A 26,409-nucleotide genomic window follows, 5' to 3' on the forward strand; every position below is an offset into this window, starting at 1 on the left:
TGGCCTAGAACTCACATCAGTCCTCTTGCCTCAGCCTCCCGAGTGCTGGCATTACAGGCATTTCCCTGATGTTCTTAACAAATCGTACATTCTGCGCTCGACATCATAAAGAGCTGATTCTTTGCAGGTGAGCTCATCAGGGCAATAAAACTGTGTTGTCTGTCAGTGCCTGGTGGTGCGTCAGTCCTTAGCACAATGCTCCATTCAGAGATGCCCCCTGAAAGCCCCTCCATTCAGAGATGTCCCCTGAAGCTGGCCTGGAGGTCAGCTGGAGGAAGGACCCGGAGGAGGAAAGTTAGGCTCCTGGGGTGTGCCCCAGAAGGGTTGTTGGAAGGTCCAAAGCAGCAGGGCCAAGGGACCCTGGCCTGAAACCTCTGGAGTCGTGAGCCAGTGTAAGTTCTTCTTCCTTACAAGTGGAGTGTGTCAGGTCTTTTGCCATAGTGGCAGAAAGCTGACAACACACAGCAACGCAACATCTCACAGTAAGGCTATAGACCCTCAAGCTAACTGACACAGAAACACAGGAACTTCCTCATTCAGTCACAGGCCACGGGTTGGCTCCCGGAGGACACTCCCTCAGACCTCTTCCCAAGCTCTTAAATCAGGGTCTCCTGGGAGCTGTAAAAATTGCTGCCCCCCATGTCCTGTCCCTCGGACTGGAGGTCTTCAGGGTGGAGGTAGCAACTTCCTGCTGGTTGCATTGTGCAGCCAGGGTGGAGAACCTCAGCTGAAGGTTGTGACCTGGAAATCTCCCTGGGTCATCAGCACTTGAGACCCAAGGGAGCCCAGGAAGAGCAGCACCAAAACCCCAGAACGGCTGAAACAGAACCTGCATTCACAGGACCTCAGTGCTCCCGGGACCCAGCAAAGTCCCCGCCTTTCCCACGATGTCTAGGTGCTGTGATGACTGCTGGGCCCGGGACCTCAGTGGCCGGGATCTATTTAAGATTGCTTTCTAACTGGGGCCCAAAGCTTAGCATGGGAGGCTCATTCTGGATTTTGCTGCCAACCTCCTGATTCTCACTCCAGGAATCTGCCTTGTTAATGGCAGCTCATTCCCGGATGACTCTTACTTACAGGAAAGTTTAAGAACCACCCATGCATGACTTCTTCCCCGTGTTGGAATCATTCTCTCCTTAAAAAGCAGCCAGAGCCACCAGGCTGATTGCATTTAGCTTAAATCAGCCTAGAGGAACGCCATTATTCTCTAGAGAAAAATAAACGATCTCTTCCTTTCGCCCTCTGAATTACTGAAGCCGGTCTTCCTTCTGCCTATGGATCTTCACCATTTGGCTCATTTCCCAAGAGGGGCTCCTGATTTTGTTTGCTGTCTCTGTCACCCTCTTGGCCTCCCCACGCTCACCTTGGAAGCTCCTAGGGCAGCCTTGCCCCACCAAGGAAGGCAGCTCCAACCCCTGAGGAGCCCCAGAGTGCAAAGAGGAGTGTGGTTGGTTCTATGAATTCTCTGTGTATTTTACTAACGTAGCCAGAGGCGACATCCTCTTCTAGAAAAGCTGCACATCTGGTTCGTTCAGCATTTAGCTTCTGTTCAACCACAGTGCCCATGCGCCTTCCTCGGGGCCACCTGGAGGTGCCAATCCCATTGCTGTACTTCCGCAAGTGTTGTTGAGCTGGCATGTGGGATTTAACCTCTAATCCACATACTGTACATTTTGTCACAGCAACCTCTGCCAACAAAACATTTCTGGCTGCTGGTCCTGAGTACAACTGATGGACTTGGATTCAGACCATAAAGTCTGAGCCATATAACTTTGCTCTAAGGTTTTCAGCAAATTGCTTAGCCTCAGAAGCTTATTTTTCATCTGTACAATGGGTGTGGTAGTAGCACCTACATATTTTATAGGATCATTGGGAGGATTCAATAAAATAATACAAAAAGTACTTAGTAAAATATAAAGCTGTTAATGTGGGTTATTAGTGAAAGCATCTCCAAGCTTTGAATAGCCTCTAACCACAAAGCTCATTTATTCACTCATTCTGCTTGCTACTCCTCCATAAAATAAGTAGCCGTTCTAAAGTCCTCTGAAAAACAAAATCAGTCTCCTCTGCTACCATCTTGAACCATGCTAGTTTGTTTTACTTCCGGATGGAGTTGCTGCCTTCTGTCTAGGACAGGAAGGGAAACCCAATATGAAAACCAGTTGAGACCAAAGTGAGACCCGGAAGGTTCTCTAGAAACCAACTGCAAGGAAACAGAGAAGACCAGAAAGTGTCAAAGTGTACAGCTTTCACTGCAAGAGGAACCTTTAAAGTTGCTGTGGTTGCCGGAATTCTGTACAGCCGGGGTGACCTCACTGTGGGGTGCATGCATGAGAAATACGATGCAATAGATCCCACCTGTCCGCCCTCACCTGCCTCGCTGCCCACAAAGCCCTCTGAGGGGCTGGGGTACAGCTCAGAGATGAGTGTCTATGGAGCCTGCAGGAGTCCCTGGTTCATCTCCACTACAGGAAAAAAAAAAAAAAAAAAAAAAGCCTTATGAACTCAGTGGTATAGGTCCTCCCAGGAGAGGATGATTTCCAAGATGGAAATAATAACACACCCCAAGTCCCAACCCACATACTGCCCTCCCTCCCCCCACTCTAGTCTGTCCCTTCAAATCCTCGGGCGTAAGTAGAGGCACTCAATCTCAAAAGGAGGAGCCCACATCAGGTCCCCAAAGACCAAGCCATACTTGTAATTTTCCCCCACAGTCTTTCTCTGGGTACTTCCAGGTGACTTTCCAGACAGAATCTTTGCTCGCTGGCATGATCTGAAAATCAGAGAGGCTGAGGATTTTAAAATACACATTCTTTTCCAAAAGACCACTCACAGCACAGACCTGAGCACGCAGACAGGCAAGACAGGCAAGGATTAAAAACACTCAAACGACTCAAGTAACAAACACCTAGTATTTATTAATAAATTAGTACACTTGAAGGCATTTTTCTGATATCAGTCTCTCACCACTGCCCACAAACCCCACTGGCACAAAGGGAGGCCACACCACCTTTGTTTTAGAACCTGGCCACTGAGGATGCGAGGGTAGGTTTCTAAGGGCGCATAGTTGCAAATATATCAGACAAGAGTTCTTACAGCTGCAGCCATTTTTAATTATAGTGATTGATGGAGCAGACCCAACAAGACCAAGGCCTGAGGGCAGACTGGACCTATTGACTATGTTTGTATAAAAAACAAGACATCTTTGAAAGCAAAGCTGGGCAAATGCTATGGAAAACATGCCCCTGGCACTCGATTTTGACTTTCCAAAGTGCAGCAGTGTGTTCCGGAACAACTCAATCCTTAAAAGATGAAGTTCAAGTTCTCTGGTGGCCCAGATGTCAAGCCACTGAAATCGCAAGTCCTGATGGCTTAAGGATATCGCTTCTCCAGCCCAGAGCGAGTTAGCGTGAAGAGGAGCACGAGGAATCAGGCATTCTACACAGTGTCCAGGCAAAAACCATTCGGTCTGCAATGGTGTGGTCAAGTTTCAGCCATGAATGCAAAGTGTGCAATATGGAATATCCAGAAGATAATTCAAGGTCTGATTGTGTTACAGTAACTCAACAGGATCTCAGATCTCCTTAATCCCTAAGAACGTCTGTAAAGGACAAAAAATAATAAAAATAGCAATAATATATATTTTTTTTAAATGTAGACATGGATGTTGAAAGACATGAAGACTGCTTATAGAATCCACAAGATGCCATTCCACTTTAAGAAGAACTTCACAATCCAGTGTGGAGGAAAAGTCACACTGCATTTATGGTCAGTTATGTGGATTTTAAAGTGCACAGAACAATCTGGAAAATACAGCAGAAGGCAAAAAAAAAAACATAGAGAAACTGGAACTTATAAAAATTTACTGGTGGGTGTTTTTGCAATAGTTATACTTTGCAAAGGGTTATAAACTAACTTCCAAGAGGATTTTAAAAAAAAGAAGAGGGAAAAAAAAAAAAAGATGAGAAAAGAAAGAACTCATACACTGGCCATAGACTGTTAAACACACACATACACCAGAACCAGAAGCAAGAAACCAAATGAAGCCACCCGCCACCAAGTCAGTTTGCAGAGTGCAGTGCTGGCATGTTCTACAACAGGTCAGGAAGGTGGCTGTACACAGAGTCCAGGAGTGTCTGGCTGGCTTCTTGGCTCTTGACCCCGATGATCTCAAACAGCCGGTCCAGCTTGTCCTCGGCCTGGGGGATCTCTTCAATCACCCGCAGCTCCTCGGGGTTCAGGATGTGCAGCATGTCGTCAAAGATGGGCTGCAAGTCGCAGGGGTCCAGGCGTACCTGCCGCAGCACCGTGTCCTTCTTCTCTGCAGAGAGCAGAGGGAGGAGGGGGAGATGAATGGGACCGTGCTGTGGGTAGGGGCCGCCCAGAGCATGAAACCACCCTCTCCCCAGCCTCCCCAGCACGGCGTGTTTGTAACACTCTTGTCTCGCACAGCACGGATGGCCTGGGAGTTTGCACTTGTACTGCACATAATACAGCAGCAAGAGCAGCCTCTTAGGAATCAGACAGTGACCTGCCAAGGCGGTGGCAGATGGATGGTTACGGTGGCACATTAACATCTAGACTTAAACGATTTCAAAGTTCTTCTGAAACTCACAGAAATGCTGTGATACCTTTATCAATTTTTCCATCTGCAGTGTGTCTACTAAACAAAGCTATCCAAGGCCCCAACCTCTGGCCAAATGATCAAAGTCCCAAGCCAGACCAGCCAGCTTGTCAGACTTAGAAAATTTTTCAACTCTGAGAGAATAAAAGCTTAGAAGCCAGAAAACAATGTTTCCTGGGCCACATCTCACATAGATGTAAGGAACTGTAACTTTCCTTACACTATCTGTAATGATATATAAATGCCACTACATTTTATTTTTAAATAAATAAATAATAGGTTGACATAAATATGTAAAGTGGTTATAATATAAGGTGTTTTATAAATATATGTATAAAATAGAATCATTCTTCTAAAATCTAAATAGAATTGCCCCCAACCTAGGTACTTTCTAACAGAAATCTGTCATAAAACACTGTATCTCCTAATTTCCTACCCTATTATTGCAAGGCAAAAGTGGCAAATTATTTACCTAAAAAAAAAAAAAAATCCTTGATGTTGAAAACAGTATTTTCAATCTAACAGCATGAACATTAGGCTCCTAAGTCAGTAAAATTGTCCTTTCAATTCTTAAGACCAGTTATACTTTAAATCTCTGGATCCAAGGCTGGTAAATAATTTTCCAAAAACCTGCTGGACTACATTTTCTACCTTTCACGGAAACACCTCTGCTAGTACTGGGAGGATAAAGGTGACCTGACAGGCGGTGGCAGCTGTCAAATTTCCTAGGCGTGTCCACCACAGCTGGTGGCATCACCTTTCCCAACCAGGGTCAGCTCAGGGTCCAGGACAGGCTATCCGGGACAGGTGGCCTGGCTGCAGCTAGGCTGGGTGCCCTGGAGGTTGGAACCTGCGGCTCCTACCTTTGGTAATGAAGGAGCCCGTCCTGCTCAGTGCTGAGGACCCGCTGGATGTGGAGTCACAGCGGAGCAGGGGCTCGGACTCATCCACGAAGAAGCCCTTATTCTTGTCCAGGGGCGATGGCTCCACTGTGAGAAGCGTGGGAGCGCTGGGGCCAGGGTTGGGGCTTGCTGGGCTGGGGCTCATTGGCAGGGCCAGTTTGTCTGCTTCCAGCTGCAGGAGGCAGAAAACATTTTAAAGATAATTAGTGTATATATATCAGAAGTTATACAGGGTTAAAAACAGTGAAATTAAACCCTTTCTCAGGCACATTTTTGTTCCATTTAGTATTTTTTTAATTCTCCCATTTTGAGTGTCTACAACATTCACAAAACTTCCGCCATGTGTGTTGGCACACACCTATATAATCCCAGCACTTGGCAGGCTGAGGCAGGAGGACTGCCACAAGTTTGAGGACAGCCTGGGCTACGTAGTGAGTTCAAGGCCAGCCTGAACTACATAGTGCGACCCTGTCTCAAATAAACCAATTAAATAAATAAATAAACTTCAAAAATACACATGGACGTAGATATATATTAAAAATTAGAAGCCTGTTGTAACGCACCTATAGTCCTAGCTACTCAGGAGAATGAAGCAAGAAGATTATGATTTTGAAAGTTGAGGCCAGAACCCACCTCACGTCAAATTAATGTTAATTAATCTTAGAAAAGGCCAGGAAGCCTTCACATTCAGCTGCTACTAGAGAGTGTGGAGCTGGACACGGGTGTGAGGGGAAAGAATCCTAATGTAAAATACAATTCTGTAAACTAGAAGGGGCCTTGGGTATTATCTAGTAGAGTCCCCTCTCTTAGTAGCTGAATGGTGCCCCCACATAAAGTCTGTCAACGTCCTTACCCAGAGCCTTTCCACTGGGACTGTACTTGGGGGCGGAGTCATTACAGAGGTCGAGATAAAACGAGCCTACAGGGGTCGGTTCTGCAGCAAGATGGCTGCTTCCTTAAGAGAGACTGAGACACAGACTCACATAGTAAAGGCTCTGAGGGCAGTGAGAAGAAGGCACCCTCGGCTATCCAGAAGCGAGGCCCAAGAAGACACCACCCTGCCCACGCCACCAGCAGGAAGCGAGAGCACACGTCTGTGCAGGGTCAGCGCCAGCCCTCAGTGCTGTGTCTGGCACAGTGTCCCGCATGGGCGGACCAGAGCCCTGGGAGATGCATGGCTGCTAACAAGAGGACACAGGAAAGGAGCAGGACTATGGCCGCCCGCCCGGTTCCTGGCTCCCATTCCAAATTAGCTCAGGGGAAAGGTGCTACCAGGATGGGAACAGGAAGACCAGGATGTGGTGGGGTGGGGTGGGGTGTCTCAGCCTCAGGCACTGTTGAGTGGACAGTGAGCTGTACCTCAGCCGGTTGGACTGTGAAGTGTGGACGGGGGCAGTGGAATCAGAGGCAGGCTGGGGTGCTGTGTTCCCAGAGGCCCCTCGTGACCTCAGAACGAGTCTGATGGATGCTTTCAAACTCCTAATTCCACTGGCTCTGTGCAGACAGCCACTCAAGCCAGCACACCTTTGTTACGCACTCAGGGAGACAAAGAGCGCTTGTCTGCACTCCGGCTCTCGGGGACGTGACACTGGAAGACATGGTCCGTCCACATGGCTTAAAAAAGAAATTCCCACCCACAAATCACATGCCACTGACTAAGAAATCCACCCACCTATTTCCTGAACTCATTTCAAAACTTTAATTTAAATCCCACCCCCATAATTTTGCCAAAAGGTTTTATCGGTGGAATCAAGTACATGATTTCCAGCATAATGGGGAAAGACAAATGCTGACCTGAGGCCCTCTAGGAGTTAAGCAGTCAGGTACTAAGGAGTATCCCCGGGATGTCTTAGCACCCCCAGGACAGTCTCACAGAGAACACAGGACAAGCATCTTCCTAGAAATCTGCTCAGCTACTAAGTGTCTATCCCTCGCTTTGTGTAAGGGATTTCAATCTGTCTAAAAGTTAGCTGTATTTTTCCCCCAGGGGAAAAATGGCTCACAGAAACTTTCTCTTTCCTCCCTTTACCTAATACTTCAACATCTACAGAAGCTGATCTACCACACAGGTAGTGGGACCAGTGTTCCCTGTGACATCTCTAATCAGAAAATTGAGTCCTTGAGGCAGGTATAATAAATTGTTTTATTAATTATGCAAGTTCATGACTTCAGGGTTTATGGCAAATGAAGAAGTAAGATTTAGAAACTAAAAGAAAAGACATACAACTTAACAAAAAAGCCAGATTTTCATAGAAAGAGGGTCCCTATCTTCACTAAAAAGCTTTGGGCAGAAGCCAGGAGTAGTGGCACACTGAGGAGGCTGAGGCAGAAGGATTGCCGAAAGTTCAAGGCCAGCCTGGGCTACATAATGAGTTCAAGGCCAGCCTGAACTACATATGGAGACCCTGTCTCAAAAAAACAAAACTACTAATAAATTAATTTTTTAAAGACCCTTTGAGCAGAAACTTAACAAAATAGTCACAAAATAGAGCTATTTAATTTATTCCTGAAGCCTCTCTGAGCACTTCAAATTCTCCATGAGGATAGATTAATTTTGTAATTAGAAAAACCATACATGCTATTTTTCAAAGCAGTGACCCCTGATAGGTATATTTCCTTCTGTGAACTTGGAAGTATTGTAGCTGTGGTATTTTATTTATGTAAGTAGCCAAGAAATAGGATCGCTGGAAGATCATCTCTGAAACTAAGCTCTCCATACTTTTTTTTTTTTTTTTTTTGATCGCTGGAAGATCATCTCTGAAACTAAGCTCTCCATACTTTTTTTTTTTTTTTTTTGGTACCAGGAATCAAACTCATGACCTCAGTCTTGCTGGGCAAGCTCTTAGGCCGCTGAGCTACATCCCTGGCCCCATACTTTTGTTAAGTGTTCGTGGCCACCGAAGTGTCCTCCCACCCCTGACTTATTAACAGGACAGGCACTGAGACCTCGAAGAAAGACCTCCGGGGAAACCGGACCATAAAGGTAATGAATCCACCTGGAATTTAAAGCCAACTTGTAGAAACTTGAAAACTTCGATTCTTTTTGCTTTTCAGCCATGAAGTGACCATGCTCACTTGGAAGACTGGAATAAGGAAAGTAAGTCAGACCTACAAAGAAGGGGCAGGGGAGGTGCAGGGTAAGCTCCAAGCAGCCTAAACCAGAATGGTTACATTGTGTGCACACGAGGGCATGCGATTTCTTTTGACCAAATAAATGCACTCTAGATGCCCTCCTGATTAGTCTCCATGCAGGTACACTCAGTCCTTTCAGATTCTTATTAGTCTCAACTGATAAGGGATGGGAGATAAACAGCTCACTTTACCAACAGCTGAGTGACGCCTATAGCTCCTTGTGACCTGGTGTCCTTGCTGGGTGCCACCAGCACTGAGCACAAGGAGACATCTCAGTGCCCTCGGTAAACAGAGCACTGCTGAGAATCTGAGGGTTTGAGCATCTCTGAGCTCTTGAGGCTCAAACCAGTGCTTGTGAGAACAGCGCTATAAACTGTACATGGTCTGCCCTGGAAAGAGCCGTGGCTGTCCTCTCTGCTCCCCTTCCAGCTGTCCCCTTGCCAGGCAGAGCACTATAATGCAAGTGCCCACTCTGGGGACTCAGCCAAGTCACAGCCAGGGTCAGATGCTCAAAAATAACACTCTCCTGAAAACGCACTTCCCTGCTCACCAGGCTTTCCTGAGATGCCACACAGTAAAGGCTGGGGACGGCAGAGCCACGAGTGGTAAAGGAAAACACTCCCAGGCATGTTCATGGTGTAGTGGATCCAGGTGAAACAGGATTCTGAGCTACTCCCCTGTGATCTGCAGCTGAGCACGCCCCCACAATCAGGAAAGGTCAGAGCCACAGCTTTGGGCCATCTTTTCAGCACTCACTTCCTGTACACAAAGTCCACTCCTAAAACTCAAAGTCACGAAATCCCACAAAGGCACTGCAAGGGAAGAGGGGAGATATCCCCAACCAGCTGTGTGGTCTTGGGTGAACCACTTCCCTCCTCAGACCTGCTTCCCTATTTCCAAAAAGTCAGACGAGGTCATCGCTAAATTTCTTCCTTTCAAACTGCTGTCTTACCATTGCTATTTCATTCTCTCCAGCCACCCCCGCCCAGCCCTTCGTCCTTCCCATGTTATCTCCAACTGGTTCCCTCCATTAAGGTTCACCAACCACCAAGTTATTTTCAATTACTGTCTCCCTGTGGTTGCACAATCTGCTTTCGTGAAACTAATGAACAAATTTTCGATGCACGAGTGACCTCCTAAAATGCAGCATTAATTACTCAGCCCGCTAAATGGCCAGTGGAGCCTCTGGGCTCCTGTACTACCCAGCAGGTCCCCTAGCCCTTCTTCTCTGGATGGAGTTAGATCTGCCTGACAGCCTGCAGAAAGAACTCCTCCTGGGCACAGGGTGCCCTTTCCAAGTACCCCCTCCTCTAAACCTCAGCTAACCCACTGTACCTGTGCAGCAACATTAACTTAGAGAGAATCTCTAGCACTTTGATGATGATTTTGCAAAGCCCATTTGCTAAATCCCATGGGAACCAACTGCTATTCCATAGGAGCTGACAGCTGTCACCCAGCTCCCGTTAACAGAAGGATCCTGAGGAAGGAGCCCTACTAGGGCTGTGCTAGGTGACTCAGTCCTGGGCTCACTGCTGCAGGCTGTGCCTGAGTCCCCAGCTCCCTTTAGAGAGGGGAGACTGAGGCTCTCTGAGCTGTCAGTTACTTGTCCGAGGTCACTGCCTGGCTCCGTCTAGTTTCCAAGTTACCCTGTCTGCTGGGCCACCACTTCCCTGTCTGGATTCCGCAGCTTTTAAAGGAGCTGACACACAGTAACAGATCACAGCAGCCACATGACTGCAGGGAGCTGCCCTGGTTCTGCCACAGGAAGAGTGTGGAGCAAGCCTGAAAGGCCCTGCAGGGGTCAGCGGCTCAGCACTACCCTACGCATGCCAGACCCTGCAACCTGGGCCAACAGCACTGCTTTCACATCTGAACATCCCAACAGACCAGTGACCAGTTAAAATAACACACAAATTCAATTTCCACTGAAAGTTTATCTCAAAGGAATTAGTCACAAGTAAAAATAAAATTAAAACTATTTAAGGATTATGATATTATCTAAGTTTGTTCCCACTACCCATGAATCAAGATCAAGCTGGCTTTTGGACTACCAACAGGACTACGTGGAAACTTCAGATTGGGCTCTAGAAAAAGATGTGTGACCCTCCACACACCTGAACGTATTGGTACCTGCATTAGAGAATAGGAACCCAGCTAAAAAGGAGTGCTTTGTTATACAAATCTATGTGGTTCCAGGATTTTAGATATAAAAAGAGAGATCATACTGACACACAGTATGTGGGTCATGGGCGTGGTGGTGCATGCCTGAGCACTCAGGAGGCTGAGACAGGAGGAACATTGCGAGTTCGAGACCAGTCTGGGCAACAAAGTGAGCTCAAGGCCAGCCCTGTACTGCATAGTGAGACCATGTCCCAAAAATAAAATAAAATAAAATAAAATAAAAAAGAGTTCATATAATGACAGTTGGAAGACTGATCCCCAAAAATTTATCTGAATCTAGTAAGTTCCCAAGTTCACATACCAATCAATGAATACCTGTTTATTAAGATGTCTCCCTTAAAACACATGTGTCCTCTAAAGTAAAAATGGGAAAAAGATGTAGGCTTCCTTAGCAGTCCTACATGACAAGAGACAAGGATTTTTAAACGATTCTTCTGAGTATGAACTTTTATCAAACCCTTCCCAGGATGAGGGGGTCTTGTCTAGAATAACTCAAATTTACTCCATAAAAATTTTTTTGCAAGCAAAAAAGGAAAAACTTGAAGAAAATGAGAAAATTCTGACTCCTGATTCAAGGGATTATCATCAGGTAGAAAAAGTTTGGAGAAAATCTTAGAAGTGGGGGACACAGATTGCAAACATACACACAATATCCATACGACAAACAGGTCACCATGTAAACTGTTGGCTCCACGTGGTAGGTTTATGAATGTTCTACTGTGCTTTCAATTTTTCTTTGTTTTACAAGCCTCATTTTTAAAAGTGAATTTAAAAAACTGAAAAGAAAAGCTAAGCGCCAAGCAACCCTACGATAAAAACTCCCCAAATTTTTCCTGGGTTTCTGGTTGTGTAGCTTTGTTCTCCACAGCCCAGACCCAGGAGACAGGGCAGGACATGCTTCAGTGCTAATGGAGAATTCTTGAATGGAAGCTGCCACCCAGCACGGCAGCAGGGAGGACCCTCTGCCTTCTGGATGTCCCTGGGTTTCCAGGAGGCTATGGTATGGAAGCAGCAGGGACCAGAACACAACCTGGAGAAGTTCTGCTCAGCCTGGGACCCAGAGCCAACCCCAGGAGAACTGTCACATGTTCCCATGGGCTGAGAGGTGGTGCACAGCCCACAGGGTGAGCACCCCACCATCAGGAAAACCTCGCCTTGACCCGGGGAAAATGCCTACAGCACTGGGGAATTCTGTTCAAAGTCTCCTCCAATGACCCAAGGTCTGTTCCAGCACAGAGGAATGAAAGTAGTTCGGTCCCAGGGTGACCTCACTGAAGTACAACTGTTTCGGCTGCCCCGGGTCCATCGGGGTGGCCTGTGCTTTTCCCTTAAGTACCCCAAACCCAAAACAAGGTAGTGGGAGGTAATTTTGTGCATACAGAGGATCGTCTACAAATTCTGATCATCTTGAAGAGTTCACTTTGAACCCCATAGGCTACACTAACATCAGTCCTGGCCCTAAGCAAGGCTGCTGCTCCTCTCCTGGGTGCTCGGGGAAGCTACTGGAAGCCACAAGTAGAGCCGCCCAAAGCTACGGAGCTGGTGAGAACCAGCTGGGTCCAGAGGGCTGACGGGGAGGGCGGCCCCACCCCGCTGCGGTGCAGGCTGCTGACCTCCTCTGGCCTCACTGCTGTCAGCCCTGAGCAGACTCGCTACTCAGAAGAGGAAGTGTGGCTCTTAGGTAGGCTTTCCTGGCTCAGGCCTGAGCCCACTCCATCAGAACACAGCACCAAGCCCACGAGAGCAGGCAGCATCAGTACATTAGGAGGCCGGGCTCCGTTGGGAAGTAGGGTTTCCCTTACCTTTACCCAGAGAGGTCTACTAGAAAACCTTCCTTCCCAAAGAAAAGCCTTTGCACAATTTTACCCATGGAGGGCCAGGCGTGGTGGCATATGCCTGTAATCCCAGCACTCAGGAGGCTGAGGCAGGAGGACTGTTGTGAGTTCGAGACCAGCCTGGGCTACGAAGTGAGCTCAAGGCCAGCCTGAACTGCATAGCGAGACCCTGTCTCAAGAAGACAAAAAAAATCAAACCAAACAATACAAAAAAACTATTCTACCCATGAAAACAAGTTGCACAGACTTTTAGAGTGATCCTTCAGTCCCTGTGGATGGCAGAAAGAAATGTCACAGTAAACTGGGACGCCTGAGCAAGAAGGTCCAAGTTCACCCTGTTACTCAGGATTGGTTATTGCCCATAAATCCATTCACTGGGTTCTGCCAGTTGGAGCCAGAATTCCAATCCAGGCGGTACACAACTCCAAAGCTTCCTCTCCTGTGGGTCCTCTCCCTGGGGTATGGTCACTGTGATCAATGCCCTCGGCTTTTAGGAGAGCCCACATCTGTACAGCGCCAGTACGCGACACCTGTGCGCCTGGCCCAGCCTTCGAACACCTGGTGAGCAGGCATGGCTGAAGACTTCTTTCTCCAAGTGCTCACTGCTCTTCCATGACATCCGTGACTTGCAAACCAGCTGTCTAGGGAATGACACCATGTGGGCTCCACACTTTGTGCTGTTACACGTGCTGCACTGGGAATGCACAAGTCCTTGCTTCACTGAGTGGATGTGGATATGTGCAAGGTGCACTCTTCCCAGTGGAGTCATGGGCAATTAGCAAACACCTGAGTAGATGGCCCGATTACCCTCCCTAAGAGCTGGGCTCAAATGCCTGCCAGCAGGGACTCTGTGCTTCCTTCTGTCTTCCCCAAAACAAACACATTACACTTCTTCCTTTTTATCTGTCTTGTTCACAAACCCCATTTTTCTTTCCATCACTTTGTAAAAATTCTTGATGTTTTTTTAAGGGAAATGAAGCTTATGGTGCAATGTCCCCCAGCTACTGTCTCTGGAGTTGCAGATGATACCTGCGGTCTTCTCTTTTATGGTTATGTAATCAAATCTTTTCTGTGCAGCTTCTGTGTTTTATATCATTCTCAGAAGAGCCTTATACGCTATTGTGATTATCAAAAGACCTGCATGTCATTGGTGGTGAGTTAATTGCTGGTCATGCCAGTCTCTCCCCTGACTCACACCAACTGTGGATAAATCCAATCTACACGGTGCCAATTTTCATTGGACGATTGGGATAACATTTGTCCCTCCTAAGGAAATGATGAGGAATAAAACATTAAAACACTAAAATTTACTGTCCTGACCAGCAAGTGTATCCACAGTGGTCCCTGGGTTACAGTAGATCAGGGACAGGCTCACACTTGCTAAAATAAGCTCATCTCATTTGTTTGGCTTCCAAAAGAAAAGTGTCCTCCAGCACTAGTAACTGATGGAGAAAACAAGCTTGTTTTCACAGTACTGATCCCGATTTCCTCCCAGTGCACTTTTTGAGAAAGCTAGTTAAGGGCGTGGTTTAAAGGGTAAATAAAAACGCCCTCAGCTAACAGGCTCAGCCTTTTCTCAATGTTGAGACCCTGAGTCTCAGAAAAACACAGAAGCCCACTCCAAGCCCTGACAGCATTTTCACAGAACACATTCTAAAGTTTAGCTCATGTACCCACCCCTCTTACAAAAATGCCAGCTTCGTAAGGTGTGGGCCTCAGTTTCTTCCCATTGAGTATCTCTGGGAGCTTTATTCATGTTCACTAGATAAACAGCCTGTGTTAAACATCTCACCCTTCACGGTGGTAACAGTAATAATAATAACACTAACACCACGGATGACAGCAACGTGTACATGTGGGTAGTGGACAGTACATCAATATTAGGACCCCAAGAATTAATTTCTCAGCTTTTCTCCTTAGGACTTTTATAAACCTCAAGTTCAACTTCCATCTTTAGTGAATTCTGTGATGCATATTTTTTTCACATTTTAACATCTCTGAGGTAGGACAGTATCTTACAACTCTAATGGTAATGTTTTTATTCCTTTCTCAGTGGCACACATAACGATGGCACACCTGACCATCGATGTAGGATCCGATGAAAGTAACAAATCTTAATTATAATATCTACCTATACCTGTGAAGAAGCTCGATGAATAAGCACAGATGTAAAACACCCAAATGGGGTGGGACAAAACAGACTCTCGGCAAACGCTGGGTCACTTTTTCCTTAACGTGCACTTACAAAGTCCATTCGTTCCAACACAGAAAACAGTTATTGAAATCTGCCGGGCCCTACTTGACACTGAGAGGATATTGACACCCATCTCTCCAGTTCTCATGACATCTTTCCAAGACCCTGACAAAGAAACTTAGGTTTAAGGACATAATGGCATGAGCCCAAGGTCACACCACGCGTGGCAAAAACAAAATTCAATCTCAATCCGCAGGGACATAGTCAAATCCCAGAGGCTGTCAGTCCCTTCTACTGGTTCTTAGAAAGTCAAAGTAAGAACTAGAGCACCTGGCCTCCAATGGGATATTAGAACCTCTTTCCTGGCCCTTATAATCCCAGAACAGTCAAGCTTGCTACTGCGCAGAGGAAAACAGGATGTAAGGAAAACATGCTTTTTGTAGTCCAAAGTTTAAGAAGCCCTTTACAGCGAAATGGCAAATAAGGCTTCCTTGTAAGGCAAATGGGGAAATCTCAGGGAAAAAGACCACAATATAGTCTTGGAAGAAACTACAGACTGTTTTTTAATGAGTTTCAAAAGGACAAATACATATCTGTTCTGGTTTTCTGTGTATTTTGGGGGTGGGTCAAGCACTACTTCCTTTTGAAGCCATCCTGTAATTCGTTGTGCACATTTTTGTTATTTGCTTGTTGCCGGAATTGTAATTATTTGCACATGTATTTCCATTCTGGCTACTGAGCTGCTGAAAGGCAGGGATCACCTTTCTTCTTTACCTAGTCCCAGGCACACAGCTGGAACTCGAGAAAACACTGTTGACGAACTGAGTGAACCTTAGAATATGATACTAAGCAGAACTGCCTGAAATGTCAGCAAATATCTAACAGCTATTCATAGACACGGCTGCTTTGTGCACTCCGACAACCTTTAACATGAATATACCCAGGCCGGTGCGTGTCAGCAGCCCCTTTACAAGATCCTCTTCTCCCCGCCACCCCTGAAGCTTCCCAGAGTCCAAAGTCACGCCCTGCAAGAAGGAACACGACCTTAAATGACCTCCCCGCTGCAGTGACAGCAGAAGGCAGGGCCTGACGCATGCTGAGCTACATCTTAGGCTCTGATCCTTAGGGAGTGTGACGATCACCTGTGTCCCCTCAGAATGACCAGCTTGAAAACTAAAGACTAATTGCAACAGCCAAAGAGCCAGTGGTCAAGTGTACAGTTAGTACGTGCCTTGACACACCCTTACTATGTTATATTTCTGAAAATAGCTGACCTCAGAAAGACTCATAGATAAGAACAGCTGCATCCTGCAGCTGTAGGCAGGAAAATCAGGGAGCATATGGAGTTGCCTCCGCAGCCCAAGCCGGAGCACTATTCTCTCCTGTTTTCCTAGCGGGTTAGCGAGAGCAAAGCCCCCCAGTCTCCACCACAAAGGCCACTGTGAGAGAGGAGGGAGAGGGAGAAAGCGTTAAAATGATGACAAAGGTCTCCCATGTGGGACAGGAAGGGGCTAAGATTCCCGAACTACAAAGCATCATCCTACCACCTACCAGTCAACACCACCACCACCCACAGTGAACACCGAATAGTAAACATCCGAGGGCTTCCCGGCGGGTCATGCACCCTCATTTCCAAAGCAGTAAAGGTACTGCTTCCCATTTGGTCATGGAGAAACTGAGGCAGAGAGGCCAGGCGATTTACCCAGGGTTCCCACAGTGATGATCCCTAGGTCAGGAATCGAACCTGGCACCTGTCTGCATGCCCCTCTTCCAGTGCTGGCAGCCAGCAGGCCTTCAGCCCAGCTTTGGGCTCACGCCCTTAGATTACACAAATCTGCAGTCAAGAAGCCTCCCAACTGCGTACCTCCTTGACGGCAGTGAGCTTGTCTTCCTCATCTCTGCACTGCCCGGAGTGCCTGGCATAACAGTGTGCATATAATTTATTACATAACATAGTTTTAAAAATCAAATCATCTCATTTCCTTTGCTGCTTAGCAGGAAAAGCTTAAACTTAGGCACTAAAGGACTAAAGCAAAATAACTGGCACTAAACTCCTATTTCCAGTTCTCCTTCAAAGACTGTGGCGAAATAATACAATTTACTTATTTTCTAGACAGAGAACAGAGTTTATTGGCAGACACCTACACAGAGAAGTCTGCAGGCAAAAGAAAACCGATGCTAGGTAGAAGCTGAAGCTGCAGGAAGCTACAAAACAACAACAGAAAAGATCAACAGGCAGGTAAATCTGCATATATTCTGACTGTGGAAGCCTGTTAAAAGATGCCTTGGGGATAGTAAGTCTGTAGCATTGAAACTCATGCATGGCAACAAAGCCAAATTCAAGAGAAGGAAAAACAGGATCCAAACCTTCTCAGGTGGTTATAGTATCCAAAAAATGCTAAAAACTCAATATTTAGAACATACCACCTAACTTAAGTATGCATGTTGTAATCTCTAAGATTTTCATTAAAAGAAAATTACAAAATGTATACTTAACAAGCTAATAGAGGAGGAAACACAGAATAGAAAATATTTGATCAATCCAAAGGAAGACTTGATTTAAAAAAAAAGAGGGGGGAGTCAGAAAGAGAGAGAAAAAGAGAACAGGACAAATAGAAAATAGTAAGTTGTAGATTTAAACCCAAATCTGAGCCAGGTGTGGTGGAGCACACCTGTAATCCCAGCACTAGGGAGGCTGAAGTAGGAGGATTATTGCAAGTCTGAGAACAGCCTGGGCTACAAAATGAGCTCAAGGCCAGCCTGAACTGCACAGAGAGACCCTGTCTCAAAAAAAAAAAAAACACCCAAAACCCAAATCTGAGTAACCACACCCACACTGAAATCTTCTAAGTGACTAAACTACAAGACTAGATATAAAAAAAACCACCTTAGGTATATGCTCATTATAAGAGACAGTCTGTAAATAAAAACACACAAAGTTCAAGTCAAAAGACTGAAAAAGAACAGCTACAGGGAAGGGAAAGGAAGGGAAATGGAGGAAAAAGAAGCAGCAAGATCTATCATATACATGTACAAATTCCCTATGATGAATGTTATTATACATACCTAAAATGTACCAATAAAAAAATTTTTTAAGGACAGAAATAACACACAACTTGAAATGCTGTGCTAGGTTTTCATTTTGTGGTTTTTTAATAGTTTTGCCAAATCACAGTAACTTCCAACTATCCTCCCTTCACTCTACTGCTTCCTGAATGCCCATGACCCCGGAAGAAAATAAATGACACCGGAAGAAAATACATGACCCTGGAAGGCTGCATTGATTTGAGTTTAAATGTTGACCTTAAGAGACAAAACTGCCTGAAAAAACACATCTTCAGATCCTAGATAAGGACAGTTGGCCTCTGGATGTGTTTAATTCAACAATGGCTCACCAGCCACTATGACTATGACTAGACAGCTGTTCTGGACAGATATAAGGCGAAGCCACAAAGGCAAATCCCTTGTGAAGATAGCGTAGGTGTCTCAGGCTGGTGAACAGAAACATACATTAACCATTAAAAAAATCATTTTTATACATTAAGGGTCTATTGGGCTGGGGATATAGCTCAGCGGCACAAGTGCCTGCCTGGCAAGTGCAAGGTCCTGAGTTCGATTCCCGGTACAAAAAAAAAGCCCACAGAGTCCATTAACTCCTGGGACCCTGGTGACTTTGCCTAAGGAGGGGTGGGCTGTGTATACACATGCCTAGGATCAGCTAGTGCTGATGCCTGAGAAAGTGTGAGCAGAGACCGCGGCCAGGACGCCATACCTGAGTGGTGTCCTCCATGAGCCCTCTGATTTTCTCCACCACATCGTTGCGCCGGTGCTGCCGCAGGGCGCTGATGAGCTGGGCCAGGCTGGCCTCGGGGCCGCGCACTGTCCAGTGCTGCAGCGCGGCATAGGCCCGCTCGTGGTCGGCTGTGTACCCGTTGGAGAAGGCAGCCACCTCCCTCTCACTGGCATTGCACAGGAACTGGTAGATGTCCTTCCACTGGCTCCCCACCTGGGCTGCCACCAGCTTCAGGATGTCGATCCCTGTGCCAGACAAGGACAAAGACAAACACAGGAATGCATGAGGAGAAGGAAGGAATTTTCTGTCCTGCCGTTCATGACAGCCAGGTTCCCCATGCAGACTCCCCTTCCCGGGCATGAGTGCGTTCAGGGGTCCAGCCTGTGCCAGGCCCTGGGTTCATGCTCAGCACTGAAAAAACCAAATGAGCAAAACCAGAGTGATAATTTTAAAATGTTTCACTTCCTGACTGGAGATGCCGAAGACAGACCATTCTTGGAAGTATAATACATCAACCCCAAAAGATGTTTTGAAAGCCAAACCCAAGAAAGGGAATCAGAGTGAATCCTTTGTTATTTCTCAATACAATTATAACCAAAGGAATTAGAATCCCCAAGACTAAAAAAGTGGTGACTTCATGAAATATGGAAAAATAGAAGCCACAGATTAACACTGCAGCGAACGCCATCTCTGTAAAGAACATGCAGGCTCTGAGACCTGTGTTCTTTACTCAGCCCACAGAAGTTTGGCCCAAAGGAGGCATTTCCTTAAAAACATCTAAATTTTGACTCTAATTCAATTCTCAACAAGTAAGTTTCTGGGCCATTATTCAGCTTGCTAAATTGACTTGCACAGTTACAATGAACACAACAGCCAAAGTGACAGTGTAATAATAATAGCTGTTATCTTGCAGGTATTATGTCAAGGCATTAGCTCAGCGAACATCTTTATAAAAGTACTAACATTCCAACGGCACAGGTAAGAAACACACACGCCACACGCACACGTACACACACATGCCACACGCACACGTACACCCTAATACTCAGGAAAGCTAGGCTGCTGCCCAATAGCACAAAGGTAGGTGATTTGAGTATTGAATTTAAACCCCCATAGGTATAACCATTATGAAATGCATGCGCACATGCTACCAGTATCTATTCGCTCCTCCCGCTTCCCCAGGACACGGCAGAGGCAACAAATAATACCTGACCCTGCAACCTAACCCCTTTTCCACCCTGATGGGGGCTATACTATCTGCAGTATGAGATGCAACAGGAAAACAACAGGAATTGTTTCTTTCTTCTCAGTTTCACAGATGATCCTCTCTTACCATGGATCTTAGCAACCCCAGCCCATGGATTTTGCTGCCTTTACTATCACTTCCTGACTGCTCTTTGGCATGTCTGAGAGGCCTGCATGCTGCTCCTGCACACTGGGGCCATTATTAAGTAAAACAGGCCGACACAATCACCACCCCACAGCAAAGGGGCAGTCACAAACTGACAACCAGGTCAGCCGCGAAGTGACCGATGGCAGGGAGCACACGGTGCGGATGCCCCAGACAGAGGGATGGCGGGAGACTTCACCACCCCTCTCAGAACGGCATGCACTTCAGAACTTAGGAATTGCTGATTTCTTCCATTTTCCATTTAATATTTTTGGACCTTGGTTGACCATGGGTACCTGAAGCCACATGCAGCAGAAGTGTGTGTCAATGGGACACCTGCAGTCATTACGTCTTGTCATCTCCTGCAGACCCTGCGAATATGCATCTGGTACATGAAACATACAGCAAGACACCAGGATCCAACCTCAGGTGCACAGGCTTTGTCGGGTGAGGTCCCCAAGTAGCTATCTCTGGAGTCCCCTTCCTACAGCACTTTCTCTCTGCCTTCATCACACCTGGGTACATGTGTAACACGCAGGTAGGGCTCTGGTGTTTTACATCAGGAGGAGACAAAGTCCTCTGAACCAGTATCATACCTTTCATGAAGCCATACTCGCATCTCTTGCCACCAGAGTTCCTGCTACCAATGTCTTAAAAAATATTTACTGCTAAATAAAAAAAAAAAAAAGGTGGGAGGATCAGGTTCCCCATGGAGAGAGGAAACGAATATAGAAAAGTTTACTGTTACTAATTAACTGAATTTTCTATCAGAGGTTTACCAGAAAAAAAAAAAAAAAAAAAAAAATTGGAGGGCTCTAGTCAGTTATTGAGATGTTTTGAAAATGAGCTATCCCTTCCTGCCTAAGATAATATGATATTCTTCTGTGAAAATGGAGGGTCTGGTGGTTCCTCACCATAAATCCTTGCTTGGCTACACAGTTCCCTCAAGGTGGATGATTTGGAGAACTGTCTACATACACATCCTAAACCAACCCTTTGTAAATCGCCTTGTTTCAAAATCCAGGTTCCTAGCAGAAGGCTGCATTCTCATCAACTGTAAAAGTATAACACTGCAGAAAAGTTAAAACTGGAAAAAAAATAGAACCCTACAAATTGAGACGTTGCGGTGGCCCTCGCTGTTTTCCTGGCAGCGACCAGTGGCCTTGAACCAGCCACTCTTCCCTGTCCACAGCAACACTCAGTCAGAAGTAGCGCTTTTGATTTCAGGCGCACAGACTCCTAAAAAACCTGAGTCCTATTTAAAACCTGTAGGTAAGTATAAGAAGAAAGCCAGATATCTGTGGTTGATATGGTCGACGCTTCCAAACACCAAAAGGCTTGTTAGTCCCTGAGTTTTAATTTAGGTCTATTTGACGAAGGTCCACCAGGTCTCACATGAAAACACAACTGTTTTATTAGCAGAACCGTTGCTTACATCTCCAAAATGCTCATGACAGTGTGGATTTGGGCAAACCACTAACTGTCATATCCATTTCCTCTCTGTACAATGGGAACACTGGGACGGTCCCGGGAGGTGACTGATTAACACACGCTATAGACTTAATTTATTTTTGGAAACTCCCCCACCACACACACTATTAATGCTCTGTACGTCCTAAGCACTAAAACTTAAGGCTCCATGCATCTCAGATGCAAATATGCAGCCTTTAAGGGTACTTAGCATTCAAAGGCTTAACAACAGCTCCTTCTTCTAAAACCAAGTATTTAGACTTTTTTGAAGCTACAAAAGAAAAAAGAAAAAGAAAGAAAAACGCAAGCATGGGTGCAGTGAGATTTGTCTTCAACTCAAATGGGCTGGAAGCTAAATGTATTGCCTGAAAATGAGATTCCGTTTTGTTCTCCTACCCGCCTAATCTCCCACTGGTCTGCAGAGGGCAAGTCAGCGCTGGAGCGAAAGCACACACAGCTCCCTTGGGAGAAGACAGCCTTCAGCCCAGCACACTGTCACAACCCCTGTGAGAAGGAGTCTATGAGAGTCACTGGGCTGACTGCACCTTGTCCCCACCCCACCCCACCACCCAAGGGAGAAGAAAGACTTCGAGATGTTTCTAGAGCATGTGGTGAGTGGCTTTAGTGCTGGGCTGCATTTGCTGGATGGAAAACCCCTGTGAAATCTGAAGGCAGAAAGAGTTCATCACCAAGGAAACACAAACCTGCAGAACTGTGAAGGCACCTCTTGTTTGTTTGTTTGTTTAGTGCCAGATAAGAAGAAACACCACCACTATGGAAAAAAGAGGTGGGGTAATTAACCAATGGGACAGCTATCTCTGGGGTTAGGGGACTGTCACAAAAGGAATCAGAGTTTCTCATGAAACCCTCCTTCCTGGGCTAGATGGTGGTGGGAGGTGGGTCTTATTGTACTGCTTCACTTGGCGATCGTCTTGTTATTCCTCTTAAAACTACAGACCTGACATGTACATATAAAACACGCATGCAGTAACCTGCCAAGCTCATGGGTTTTACACCATAGATCCAAGTACAGCAGATCAAAAAAAGGGGCGGAGCGTAATTGTTTCTGTATTGAACATGAATAGACTTTTTGGTCATGATTCTTTAAATAATACGATATAACTATCCACACAGCATTCACCTTGCAGGAGGTATGAGAAGTAGAGTAGAGCTGACTGAAAAATACACAAGAAGATGTGCGGAGTTTACACAAAAGTCTGTGCTGTTTCTCCTAAGGGACCTGAGGACTCGGACTTTGATGCCCATCAGGGGGTCCGGGGACCCATCCCCCGCAGTCCGTCATGCACTTAAGATGTGTGTGTGTTACAAATGCATACTTCTCAGTGTTTCATTTTGTGGGTGAGGGATCTCAGGGAGAGAGGTTGGTGACCACAGAAGTGCCTCGACTGTCATCCATCGCTGGAAGAAGGAAGAGGGATCAGGTGGATGGAGCCAGCAGGGGTAGGACTGCTACAATCGCACAGCACAGCCCCGGTCCCACGGAGACAGTGACGGTTATACTGTTTATGGATCGCACTCAGCACGGGAAGGATTACATGCTCCCAGCGCCTCACGCCTGTTACAGACACCACCAGCTCTCCTTGTTTGGAAAGAGAGCTGAGGGCACATAATGAGATTCCCAAGGCGACAATTAGTGCACCACCTCCTTCCAGGATGGTGACTCCGTGGTTATCCTGGGATGGCTTCCAAACCATCTCCTGAGATGTCCACGTGGAAAACAGGACCCTCAACTTCCCGCCCACAAACCCTCACCAACCCCGCCAAAGGCACTCTGCTGTCAGAGACCCACGCTATGTCCCCAGCCTGCACACACAGGGCAGAAATGGACATATGTCTGGTGGTGTGGGTGGCCCAGAGCCTGGGATGAGGCGGAGCTCTGGCACCCTGGGCTCCACCTTCTACCCTTTCCCATGGTCCTATTCTCCAAGGTGCATTTCTAGTCACCTTCTTCCCACCTACATCTCACCACTGCTTTGACAATCAATGTGGGCAGCACCTACCAGAGCCTAGTGACATATGGCCTCTGAATTAATGAAGTCAGTGAAGCAATGAGAGCCTTTGTGTCATCCCTGCCCTCTGACCAGTGTCTCCCTGCTACCTCCCGTTTTGTTTGCTCACTGAGACCCTGAATGAGTGGGGTCCCCTGCTGACAAAGCGCCCCTAAACCACCAAGCCTGCACACACATGTGCTCTGGAGACCAGAATCACCCACTGTCAAACCCTCGCGTCAGCCACGGTGACTCCCCATGCAGGTTCCACACCCAGGAAAGCGCCTGGGCAGCCCCGGGAACATGGGGCGCACAGAGTTTAAAATGCTCCCTCCCACTTCAAGGCACTCAAGTTGGGGAAATGGTTTGGATTTTGTTTTGACCCTAAAAGGTCTCCTGAAGCTGAATATCTCACTCTCAATAGATAGGCTCAACAGACAATAACTACAAGCTCCAAAGACTCTCAAAAGCTACTTGTAAAAATGTGTAAAGATCTCTTGAAGTTAATGCACAAACTGCTTTTCAGTGACAAACTACAAAAGTAGAAACTATTCCAAGTGAAAGGAACAGACATCTCTGACTCTCCAGGAAAAAACGAATGATCTTTTATTTCATTCCACTGAGGAAAAAAACTGCCCCCCCTCCCCATTCCCTTCCTCTTTTATCTTTGTGTTTGAAGCTGTCTCAAATATCGAAAACTACCACTGTATTCATTCAACAGAGACCTGCAGGCCCTAACTTTGTGCAAGACACTGCCCTTGGCCCTGGGGAGATGGCGGAAACAACCCCAGAGCAAACACCACCCCTTTCCTTGGGGAAGAGGCAGCACCGGAAATGTGCTGGGGAGGAAGAGAAGACAGGGTAGAGGGATGGCCTCACAGACAAGGAGGGAGTTGCAGGAGAGGAGGAGCATGTGGAGGACGACAGCTGAAAGTCCAGAGCATGCTGTGGCTAACATGGCCACAGGATGGGAGGAGCCTGGAGAGAGGAGCCCTCATTACCCACAGGGGCCCTGGGCTGCAGTGACATCCCCACCCTATGAGGGCCCTGCCAGTGACATCACCCCATGAGGTCCTGCGAGACTTTAGAATTAGGCGCTCTGACATAACCCCGGAACTGTGCCACCTTAGCTGTGTCAGCAATGAACTAAAGGGGAAGAGACAGAGATGGAGGGGCCATCATAGAAGCCACCATGATAATCCAGGAGGAAGGACACAGTGACCCATGGGTGGCTGTGGAGGTGACAGGAAATGGGTGATCCTGCACATATTTTGAAAATAGGGATGCTGGATATGGTGGTGCATACCTGCAATCCCAGAACTTGGGGAGGATGAGGCAGGAGGATTGCCTGGAGTTTGAGGCCAGCATGAACTACATAGTGAGAGCCTGTCTAATATGAGTGAGACAGAAACAGGGGTCAAGGACGCCTGCCCGGTTTCTGCCTGCACCCCTGGAGTGATGGGGACCACATTCTGTAGCACAGCACGTGCGTTGGGTAGGCAGCACTGGGACCGCAGGTGAGGAGCCCGTCACACTCCCAGATCTGTCAGGTCGTGCACGGCGCATGCTGACACAGGCATTCGGGTGTCTCAGAGGACAGCTGTGTTTAAGGCCAGGCACCACCAGGTCAGGAGAGAGTTCTTGCAGCGTGGGGCTATGGGAGCTCAGGTCTTTGAGCAGGAGGAGGAGCAGCGCAGCAGCCAGCCCAGGAGGACAGCAGGGATAAAGTGTATCTGGGACAAGGGAACCAAGTGCCAAAGGTGGCCATGGGCCAAGCAGGGCAGCTGAGGACTGACAGTGCCATTAGGACTGTGCTGTCAGACCATGTGGAAAAGAGACGAGGCCAGCTGAGTGCCTGTCATGGCGAGGCTGCAGTTTCCTTCTGTCCCTCCTCAGTGGCATCCTTTCATCAATGGTGCCCCCAACTTGATTAAATGCAGGAGTTATTATTTTAACTTACACACTAAACCCCGTTGGCAAACACATATGTGTCACCCTCAAAGCCAACACATGACTTCTATGCATCACTGCAGGGCTGACTGGCAGTGACATGCAAGGAGCGATCAACACAGCCCAAGACTTCCTCCTACGCACAAGGTTTGCCCGACACCTGACCAGGTGACACAAGAGCATGCACTCTTTTTTTTTTTTTTTTTGGTTTTCTCCAGTACCGGGAACCGAACTCACGACCTTGCACTTGCCAGGCAGGCGCTTTTGCCGCTGAGCTAAATCCCCAGCCCCAGAGCATGCACTCTTAAGGGACTGTTTTCCTATTTGTCCCTGAGCCCTCTCTGGGGGAACTGTGGATGCGGTATGCACAGTCCACAGCTCATCCAACTAGCAGTGTTGGAATTTGTGCTGTTTGAGAGTTTGAAAATACATCAGCATTTCCAGGGCCTGGGGGAAGAAGGGGAGCAGCCTTGGGAGGGCCTAGGCCATGGCTCTAGTCACTCTGTGCGCTGAATAACTCATGCCTCTGGCTGGGCCATGGAAGCATCCTCCTCCTGCAACTGTTCTGCGTGCTTTCCAAAGCCCTAACAGGCTACACAGGAAGGCGCCGTCTGCAGGGAAGGGCACTCCTGGAAGCAAAGGTGGAAACAGTGGTGGGCTGGGTCTGGGCGGAAAATAGCTCGGTATTCCTCAGTATTCCGTGACTGCGAAGTCACAGCCTGAAGCAGGAAAGCCAGGACACTGCAGCCCTTGATTGGAATCCTCTGCTCCCTCAGCGGCCTCCTGGAGTTTCCCCCAAGTCCCCAGCCTGCAGGAAATGTGGGCTGACAGCTGATGACTGTCTGAGTCCGCAGGCAAAGAGTCTCTGGCAATGGAGGCTGCTGTCTGGTGTTGAGAAAACTGCATGCTCCACAGATGTGAGCTGGGCC

The 26,409-nt window shown here is 47.1% G+C and overlaps 1 protein-coding gene across 1 annotated transcript in view; it reads right to left on the reverse strand.

The window, feature by feature from the left end:
• Positions 1-2,893: 2,893 nt before the first annotated feature.
• The window catches only part of Tnfrsf21 (tumor necrosis factor receptor superfamily, member 21), a gene marked incomplete at its 5' end in the record, with an annotated part of 38,170 nt that continues 14,654 nt past the window's right edge, over positions 2,894-26,409 (reverse strand). The window contains 3 exon segments of the mRNA XM_013517103.1: positions 2,894-4,321; positions 5,488-5,698; positions 18,641-18,906. Coding sequence (XP_013372557.1) covers positions 4,092-4,321; positions 5,488-5,698; positions 18,641-18,906 — 707 coding nt within the window.

This window comes from Chinchilla lanigera, unplaced genomic scaffold (genome assembly GCF_000276665.1).
Source record: "Chinchilla lanigera isolate Chin_1 unplaced genomic scaffold, ChiLan1.0 scaffold00036, whole genome shotgun sequence".
NCBI lineage: Eukaryota > Metazoa > Chordata > Mammalia > Rodentia > Chinchillidae > Chinchilla > Chinchilla lanigera.